Source organism: Monopterus albus, unplaced genomic scaffold, assembly GCF_001952655.1.
Source record: "Monopterus albus unplaced genomic scaffold, M_albus_1.0 scaffold124.1, whole genome shotgun sequence".
Lineage (NCBI taxonomy): Eukaryota > Metazoa > Chordata > Actinopteri > Synbranchiformes > Synbranchidae > Monopterus > Monopterus albus.
The window spans coordinates 1,658,872-1,668,775 of NW_018128004.1; the positions used below are offsets into that span (position 1 = coordinate 1,658,872).

Here is a 9,904-nt window from a genome sequence, read left to right on the forward strand (position 1 = left end):
CATGTTTGATATACAACTATTTCTGATGATTTTGGAAAGGTTAATCTGTCCAGTTCATTTTTGGAGTTCTGTGTGGACTGGATCAGATTTGGCTTTTCTCTGCTTTTTGTGTTGCTCCAATGCAAACAAAAGAGATAAGCATGAGAAGACCAAAGAACTTGTGATTGCAGTAATTTTCTGAGAGAAATGGAGCCTTACCTGACAGAAATGCAAGGATGCCAATATTTATGACCATGACTATTTCTTTACAAGTATTGTGTCCTGGTAACCCATGGGTTAAACACACCTTATAACCACAATGGTTACAGCCTGACTCCAGGTGGGGACTGTTGCATGATATACTTGTCTCACTTCTCTCCACTGACAGGAAGCAACTGAAGCAAATTTGAAATAAATTAATAAAAAAAAAAAAAGTTAAATGCAAAAACCACACATTCCAAATTTACAGTACCTTGAGGGAGGGGGAAACTAATTACTGAAGAAAATAACCATGATACTTGGAAACTGTCTTTAATAAAACTTCAGACTTACAGTAAGCCTATATATGACAATTCTACACTATAAATAAAACATTTCATCACAAAGGACAGTAGGTGGCATACAAGAACATCTCCCATTGTAAAAATACAGTACTCCAAGACTACATGTGTAGTATTCCAATTTCAGTATCTAATTTAATACATCATTTAGTCAAAACTATAACAAATATTATAAAGTGCAAAAAACACCCAATATTTAAGAAATAAAAATTCATTTAAAAACACTGGTATGTTATCTTAAAGTTTTCTTCAGCTTTAATTTCCAGTGTGAACAATATGCACCATTATCGCTAATTGTAACAATGTGCCAGATTTTGGTTTGTGTCCCAGTATCCAGACCCTCCTCTCAATCCTGGAGGGACCCACAGATTATGCCTTAAAGGGTGGGGGACTCTGCTGCGAGGCCTGAAGCTGGAGTGAGGCCGTGGGATGATGTGACTTTTCCCTGGTACTGTATTTTTCATTTGCCATACAGGAGCAGCTGGATTCAGCATCTAGGAGAAACAAACAAACAAACAAAAAAAAGGCTGCCATCAACTGCAACACAATCTTAACCATTGAGGCCCATGAAGAAACACTATCACAACCAGTGGCCATCAAACAGAACAAAAGCATAGATACTTCATGGTTCACCAAACCCTGCTTACTGCCGAGTCATTTTCCAATATTTTTCAGACCTGCAAGAGATAATTAGTCACAGAGATTACAAAATGTATTGCACATTACCTGAAAAGCATGGAAGCTGTTGGGGATAGTAAAGGGAGACATATGGGAGCTCTCCTCATCGGAGGAAGAACCTGAGTGATAGTCTGACGTCACCCTCTCCAATGCATTGGTCACCTTCTTCGCAACGTCTTTGTCTTCCTCATCATTAGAGAAAGCCGCCACTGAGAAGCAAGGATTGTGCTCTCCATACCTAATAATGAAAAGAGGAGAAAAACAATTAATGATTACTTTCCAAACCACAAGTTTGTGATTGTTCTTCTAGTCCCAGCACCGAAGAACGTGAGTCACAAAAGTCCTCGAAAATGCAGACATCACATGTTGAAAACCTGAACAAACAAGGGATGAGGCTCAAAGGCCTTTATCCCCCTGCACAAACTGTAACATCCCAGAGCTTCAAAAGCTTAATATGCCAATTATTACTAACATTTGGTGCACTCTAGTAGAGTCAACTGAAGATATTTTTTTAAATGATCAGTAATTTAGGGAGAGGTATACGACTGAGTTACATGATTGGTAATTTAGGGAGAGGTATACGACTGAGAACAGTTGTAACCTGATCTGCTATTCTCCTATTCAAGGTAACAGGGATTTACCACAAGGAGCAATAGAGAGTAACATAAAGGGTGACAATTTTAGAGGCCTAAACTGTCATACATGTAACTTGCTTGGAGTTATTACAGTGAAATAAAGTTGGACCTTGCCATGGTTCACGAATCTCATCTTCAGGGAAAGGATACTACTAAAACGCTAAAATACGTTTCTCTACATCTGCTATTAGAAGTAAAGGAGTACCAATTTCATTAAAATGGAATCCTCATATACCCTCTTGGGTACAGGTGTCGATACGGACAAGGAACAAAGGGTAACTCTCACCAACAAGAATTTTTCCGCTGGTATCGGCACTGTGTGTAGCTGTATACCCATACTAGCAATTGTCTCACATTATATGTACCTGCAGCATTGTAGTGGACATAAAAAGCCACAAGCCTTTTAAGATAGAAAACAAAAATGAATGGGATGCTAGTACAGTTTAAACAAAATTATTCCAAAAACACACCAGTTACTTTTCATTTATCAACCACACCTCCCATGACTCTTTAAAATTGTTACACTCTAAGTGTTCCAGTTCTGAACATTAAAACCACAAGCAACCTTTGTGCAGAACCATATATGCCAAATTAGGGCTGGGTGACTAATCGAACTTTATTTTAATTACGATTTTGGCCTCCAACAATAATGAAAACAAAATAATCAAGATAAATGGTTATTGTGCCACACTCCATTGTGCTGTATTACAAATCCAGTGCACTCCTTCAGCTCTCTACAACGCGAGTATGTGTACTCACATCAGGTGAAGTGAAACATTACTCAAGCTGATTACACAAGTTACTGTACATGCCATAAAACCTCCATAAGTAATCTATCAAAACTAATTGTAGCTATGAACAAGCTAAAATGAAAAATGGCTGTAGCCTTACTGTTAAACGAGTCAGTGAGTAATTGTGTTAAATCATCTTAATACTGACCAAAATAATTGTGATTATGATTTTTGCCATAATCTTGCCATAAGCCCCACCCCAAATTCACTTTAACAAACAAAATCTCACCGGCAACAAACCTCCCCAGGGTCCACCCACAATGTGAGATCACGGGGCAGTCTCAGATCACTGTACTGCACCCCGCTCTCCTGGCAGGCCCGAAGGAGCTCTGGATCCTGCCTGTGGAACCTGTTCACTCGGATGCACCTGCAAAGCACACAAAAGCAAAGTTTAAACAAACCCAACTCAGTCCAAGAACATTATTGGAAACACATTAATATGAAAAGTATATAATGCTACAGGTCTACAGTTTCACTAAGGGGTTCCAATGACATGAGAATCTCTATTAATAGTAATTTGGAAAAATGTCAAAAAACAGAGTAGCACCTGTATGCCTGTCCTTTGCTGGGGTTTTCAGGATACCAGTGCCCTTTGAACTTCTCCTGTAGTGCCACAGCCAGCCTTTCAACAAACAGCTCGACTTGATGCGATTCCAGCTTTCCCCCCTTTTTTACAAGGCTCTTCAGGAAGAATACCACAGCTGCGATCTCTCTCCTCATATTTCACATATGTTTCATTATGTGTGGGCAATCTGTGTAAAGAAAACTGGGTGGAAAAATTGTACAAAATGTGAAGGGCTCAGAATACTTTCTGAAGCTACTGCACAATTATTATTACTGACTTCATTCATTTTCATCCTATTTTGTAACAGATCTTCTCCCTGTCAGCGCGGCCAATACATATTTATGTCTATGATGTGCGCGTAGCAACAGCTATTTTAAATTGTGATTGGATGGCTAACACGGAACCGATGCTACTCTTAAAGACATTTTCAATTTCTTATCGTTTTATTTGTATTTGTTGATAGTTAACGGAACAAATCCTAGGCAGGCTGTGACGCACACATCCCAATAATCCACACACCACCTCACTTCACAATATGAGCTACTGTACTCCATGAGCTAACGTTAGCTACTTCGGCTACCAATACGAACAGGATACTAGGTAAATTTCAGACCGAAATTCACTTCTAACTCATTTTAAAATTGTTTTAATGATAGCTACAGTGGCAACATTATTTCCATCTGAATACATACGAGTAGTAATTTATGACAATTTAAGACTATTAGCATTAGCTTCACAGCTAACGCGCAACGTTAAGGCTAACAGCATTGTATTAGTAATTACTAATTAATGAATATCGTTCTACAATTATCGTGGCAAAAGTTAAACACTGTCGCACTAAATTGACATGCTGAGATAACGAGCATAATTAGGGACACTTATTTAACACAGTCAGAGGATAAGATGTTAAACAACTTCACTTACCCTCCTTGTAGCCCTCTGTGCAGAAAATGAATGGCAAGAAGTTAGCCAACAGAAGCAGCGCTGAAGTTTGGCTATTAGCCCCGCCTTTTACCACACGATTCCCGCCCATCGCTCACCCTTATTGACTGAAAAGTAGAGCGTTGCAGCACAATCATTGGTCGAGGACATATTCGTCAATGAATGAGTCATACTCCTTTTATGACTCATGGTTGCAGCCAGTGATGTAATTTATTCATGAAAAATGAAAATACTAAACCCAGGTTTACACAAGATATTATTTTTGGTGTGAAGTTTGTAATGATGATGCTCTCCTCATAATCCAATATTAGTGCATGCCACTAAAGTAATAAACAAGTTTCTACCTTATGTGTTGATTACCGTGGTGAATTATTAAAGCCTGGTGCTCCCTTTCCAAATCTGCTTCTTCTAAACTGACCGTGTTAACCTAATGATATGTCAAAATAAGGTTAAAGTATTGTATGTATTATTGTATGAATTTTTATAAGACAACTAACTGGTTGTAAATTGGAGCAAAAAAGAAACATGTCATTATATAGATAAGTGCAAAAAGAATACCAACAATCATTACAATTACACAATGACATAATCACAAACATTTGCAATGGTCTACTATCTAATAATGGCTTTGTGCAGCCTTCTACATAAGAGGGGTTTTGTAAAGACAGGTAATCAAACCTTTTTTTATATTGCTGACTAGAATAATAATTTGATTTAGTTTTAATAACATTAAAGCTATATCATTCCATTAAATTTCTCATTTTAAGTCATAATATTAACTATTCAATCCTTGTGAACCTTACCCATGGATGTATTATAAGAACCCTTAATACATCTATGAGTTTACCACAAATAGCGTGCATATTCCCCAGAAATAACACTCATTACAACCATAGGGATCATTTCCAATGAAACAGAAACGTGTTTTGTCCACAAGGGGGAATCTAAGCTCTATGTACCTATCTACCACTCACTGCATCTGTCAGCCAGTGAATGTACAGGTCATCTATAAATCTAAGAAGTCAATAACTGGGAGAAATAATCAGGTGGAATTTGCAGTTTTCTAGTGGCTGGAAGTCATTTTGTGTTATTCATTAAATTATCATTTTTTCTACATTAATTATTGGTACTAGACTGAAATATGACACATGATGACATACGATTACATTTTTACATCACTAGGTTTCTTAATGATTCTCTCTTCCTATTGCATTAATGTCCCTAGTTTAGCTGCAAAACAAAAAACACTAGTGGTGTTTGAAGCGTGGAACATCATCAGTCACGTTAATGGTTGAAACTTCAAAGAGGTGGACCAACAATACTGTTCATCTAGGGCAACATTGAAATCTCAGCAACAAGTAGATAGATGAGTCACTATTTAAGCTTTTGATATACATTTTAAAATGTTGGGTTTGGTGTGTGTATATATATATATATATGCATACATTGTTGCTTGCACTTGTGTGGAGTTGCAGCGTTATCCTTACCATTTTTCCTTTTGCAGGCACCCGTTGGTCAGCCATTCTTTTCCATGCACCAGTAACCACAACTGGGAAATACCAGCATAGCAGACTGCAGTAAAAAATAATTTTATTTTATTGGAATATTATTTAAAAAAACACACAAAAGTCACTTAAAGCACAAATCACAACTTGTGTGAGGTTCATATGAACATCCACAATAAATAGAATGTAAAACAGCACAAATACAGCATTGTTCAACATTAGAAAACAACAGAACTCTTAACAGGTGTTTACATCTCCAGTAAAAGATGAGATGGAGAGCCCAAAACAGCCAGTCTGACTTTTCTGCTAAGTAGAGGCACAGGCCCAGAAAAGTTTCCACAGTACACAAAAACACACAGCATTCATGAAGGAAAAAAAAACAAACAGGCTGAAGACTGAAGATATGCATTAAGGAACCAAATCTGAATACTCTTAAATGTTCAAGCACACTAAACACTGCTATCCAAATAATAAGATAAAAGTTTAAAATGGAGCTAAATATTTTTTTTATTTTAAACCCTAAAAGGGTCAAATATATTTAATCTCTTATAAAGAGAGAGCAAAGTGATACACTGACAATGCTGTTTTTATAGCATCAATCTTATTATAATCTTTTTTCCCCAGCTAATTATATGCAAGTACCTCTGACCTCCTCAGAGAAACTCAGAAAGCCAATATTCTTTTAGATATTTTCTACTTACAAGGCTTCTGAATTGTCCCTTTCTTGCATAGAGTTCCTGAAAAATAAACTGACCAAAACAGCAGAAGGCTATTACCACCCCTACATCCCTCTGTCTTCTTTTGTTCCAAAAGCAGGGAGCTCTGGGGGTACAGAAGACCAAACTATCCTGTTTGCACTGAGGTGACAACAACTCGGGCTCTCACACAAACTGAGAACAAACCATTTCCACAACAACACCTTCAGCATAAAAATCTATGGTTCATCATTACACACTGAACCAAACATACAAATCATTAAATCACATTTCGCTTTGGTATTGCTTCTTCCTACACTAATATGATCTAAGTCAAATGCTTGCAGTTCACATGTGAAACAGAGAACCAATTCAAACTTTGGTTTGGCAGCATTTCTTTTGTTTCTTCTTCCAATAGTGCTCATTCAGTGTATAGCCATACATAAGACTTGTGCTCGACTGCTATACAACACACAGCAAACAGTTCTGTACTACATATCAAGTAAATCTCACCAGAAACGGCCATTTTAAAGCAAAAGTTGAATTAAAAATAAAGTACCTCTTATCTTTAGGCTGTGGAGGGGATATATTAACTGATATTTCCACTTGCCAACCAGCTGTTACAAAGTTATTGGTTCATGGACACTCCCAAAAATTATTACAACTCCCACAAACAAAAACCTGCACAACTAGTATAGCCTTGTTAACGCTCACACTCTGATCTTTGTTGCAGTGGTGCTTCAGGGTTCTTTGGGCTGTTGTCTTGCACGAGCTTTTTACCAGATTATACTTGATCTCTTTAATTTTTCATGTATAACATTTCTATTAGTTAAAGGAAATGTAGCAAACATTGTTAGTATATTAAGTATTTTAAATTTGGCTAACATATGAAGCCCACTACTCATTTATCTGATTTACAAAACAGCTAATATTTCAGAAGGTGACTGTTTTCATCAGCTATCACATCAATTTGACCAGTTGAAAAAAAAAAAAAACACATTTGATGCCATGATATTGTCACTGTGCAGCTACAATAGGAAGCCTGAACATTGTTAGCGCTTTACATGAGAGCAGAAAACAAACATTACTTCTGGCAGTGGCTGATGGTGTGAATGAAATGGAAACAGACTAGTCAGCATCTGGAAATCACCATGTTAGAAAATATTGTAACTTACTTCTCCCTGGCTAACCATTTTATTAAATAACATAGCTTTAAGCAGTGTTAAAACCCATGTTTGACATAATGAGAAGAACAAAATAACTGAACATGTATCTCCAAAAAAACTGAAATGGAATACTGAAAACTGAAATGTATGACAGCAAACTAAAAGAAGAAAATAAAAACAAATAGCACCCATCTATGTAAAATTACTGTATGTAGACAAACTGTTTTTCAGTCTGTATTGTGATAAATCTTAAAAGGTATTTTTACAGACCATGTCCACTAAGCCAGCAAACTTTGAGGCCCACCTGCTGTTAACATGCATTGTGGGTATTTGGGGTGGGTGGAAATCAGGTCACATGATGCCACTAATCCTTGATTCATCACAACCATGAGAATGGAGGCCATGTCAGCCCAGCCCTTAATGCTGATCCAAAGCAGAATTAACTACTCAGTATGATCATAGTGTTGCAGAAGTCACTCAGTATACATAGTCATTTTTTAGTCTCTCTGCAACCAGCATGTTGAAGCGTTTGACGGCTCTCTCCCAGCAGCAGAGACAGAAGCCCAACCTTCTCCTCACTCCACATGACTGCTGCTGCTGCTGCTGCTGCTGCTCTTCACCCCGGCCCTGCTAATGTGCAGCCAGGGCAGCTTGGCACAGTTTTTGAACAGCTGCTCGATGGCAATGTGACGCACGCGCAGCTCTGATGCCAATGAGTCTTTCTCCTGCACGGCCACAGTCAGTTCCTCGAAGACCTCTGTGACAGAGAGAGAGATAAGAGAGAATCAGCAGTTTCGTGCACACATAAGATCAATTCATACACAGGTAAACAAATGGGAGAAACAAACAAGACAAGGAGAATCAATATTCATAACTACTGAAAGAACAGAGGGCCAAGACAACATGACAGAAGCTGCATCAGATTAAAACACCCTTACCAAAAAAACAAACAAAAAAGACAGTCAGCAACAGGTATTCAGTGGAGCAACCCTCATTTACAGAAGTTAGAGCACAAAGGAACACTTCATGCATCATACAGTACAACCATGGGCACGTGTGATCCTACTTAAATCATGTTGCCTTGTACTTGTACATGGGTAATAAAGTTGAATCTAATCTAATCTAATCTAATCTAATCTAATGATTCAGAGCACAGTAATGAGGAACCGACTGCTCCTGAAGCCTGAATAAGACACCTGCTAGACATTGCTTTGCTGGAGAACATCTCACATTAGCTCATGTAATTTCTCTTTTGACACTGGCCAGAGTGATCACTTGGCTCACAATGAAAATATCAAGAATGACTGGGGGTTCAGTAAAGCAGGAGTGTGCCAACCCTCTCACAACTATGTTCTCTAATGATCCTGTTACAGTGCTTTGGCCTTCCCAAGGTGTAGTGGCTACCCGACCTTACTGTGGTAAAAATAAAACCATGAGTGCTCACAATAAGATGCTTTTAACTGAGCAGTTATTGTATGTAGCGATCAATAGGTCAAACGGGTGAAGAATAGAACGAACAGACAGGCGGCGCATGCATGAGTGAGCACTACACACTGGACACGCTTTGGCACTGATAACGTGTTGACTAGAGAGGCCTTCCAGTCTACATTAGCCCCTGATTTACTGAGCCTTCTGTTCTAAATCTGTGAGCTCAGACTGAGACTGGATATGCTGTAAGTTAAAATGGTCTTTACTAATGCAGCTTCTTCCTCAGGGCACCAAGGACTTCAGGTGGGGATTTACCAGAGATGAGAATTACAGACTGAACACGTTAAAAAAAAGTGTCATTTCAAATCTTAATGACTGAGACAGCTGAACTTAAGACAACGTGTTTAATCAGTCACTTACTTTGAATCTGCTTCAGTAGCTGGCCATTCAGCTTATGGAGCTCATCCACACTCATTTTAGACACTAAAAGAATTGAAAAAGAAGATCAGAGTATGAGAGATAGAGGCTGTATCACATCAATACGACATTGACACCAATGCATTTAAGAATGTGGAACATGTTCATGTCTCAAACTGGTGAAAAACTGCTGGCAAATGATTTGTTTATTTTTTATTATCTTATTCCTTTAATTTGTTATTGGCCTCTTTAAAAATATATACAGGAATAACAATATTGCAATCAAGGGTCTCTTTCACTGAAGTGTTGCAGGAAACCTCTGAACTGTTGATGGGCAGAACAAAGAGCTATTGCTGTCTGTTACTACTCACCAGCTTTAAAAAATTCAAAAGAAAACCAAGTGAAATTGTGTTCCTGTACATCTGCAGGGTGCAGACATTCACAGCAGTGAGTGGTGGAGGTTAAAGATGAGATAATGCAGAGGTATGCACACAAATAAGTGCAAACCTTTGTCATCTTTCATTTAAAAGTAGAAATTTTGAA

General features: G+C 38.0%; 2 protein-coding genes across 3 annotated transcripts in view; both read right to left on the minus strand.

The window, feature by feature from the left end:
• Nucleotides 1-494: 494 nt before the first annotated feature.
• On the minus strand, nucleotides 495-4,246 carry btg3 (B-cell translocation gene 3). Of its 2 annotated transcripts, none has more exons than XM_020612392.1 (5): nucleotides 4,133-4,246; nucleotides 3,191-3,395; nucleotides 2,873-3,010; nucleotides 1,266-1,455; nucleotides 495-1,033 (listed from the first exon to the last, which is right to left on the minus strand). In XM_020612392.1, exons 2-5 carry the CDS (start codon nucleotides 3,361-3,363, stop codon nucleotides 830-832), a joined length of 705 nt encoding a protein of 234 aa, XP_020468048.1. In that variant the 5' UTR covers nucleotides 3,364-3,395; nucleotides 4,133-4,246; the 3' UTR covers nucleotides 495-829. The 2 variants fall into 2 exon arrangements, with proteins under 2 accessions (XP_020468048.1, XP_020468047.1); XM_020612391.1 differs by having other exon boundaries at nucleotides 3,191-3,409.
• A 1,502-nt stretch (nucleotides 4,247-5,748) lies between these two features.
• Nucleotides 5,749-9,904, minus strand: part of cunh21orf91 (chromosome unknown C21orf91 homolog) — a 16,361-nt gene continuing 12,205 nt past the window's right edge. The window contains 2 exon segments of the mRNA XM_020612389.1: nucleotides 5,749-8,273; nucleotides 9,365-9,427. Coding sequence (XP_020468045.1) covers nucleotides 8,092-8,273; nucleotides 9,365-9,427 — 245 coding nt within the window. The 3' untranslated portion in view covers nucleotides 5,749-8,091.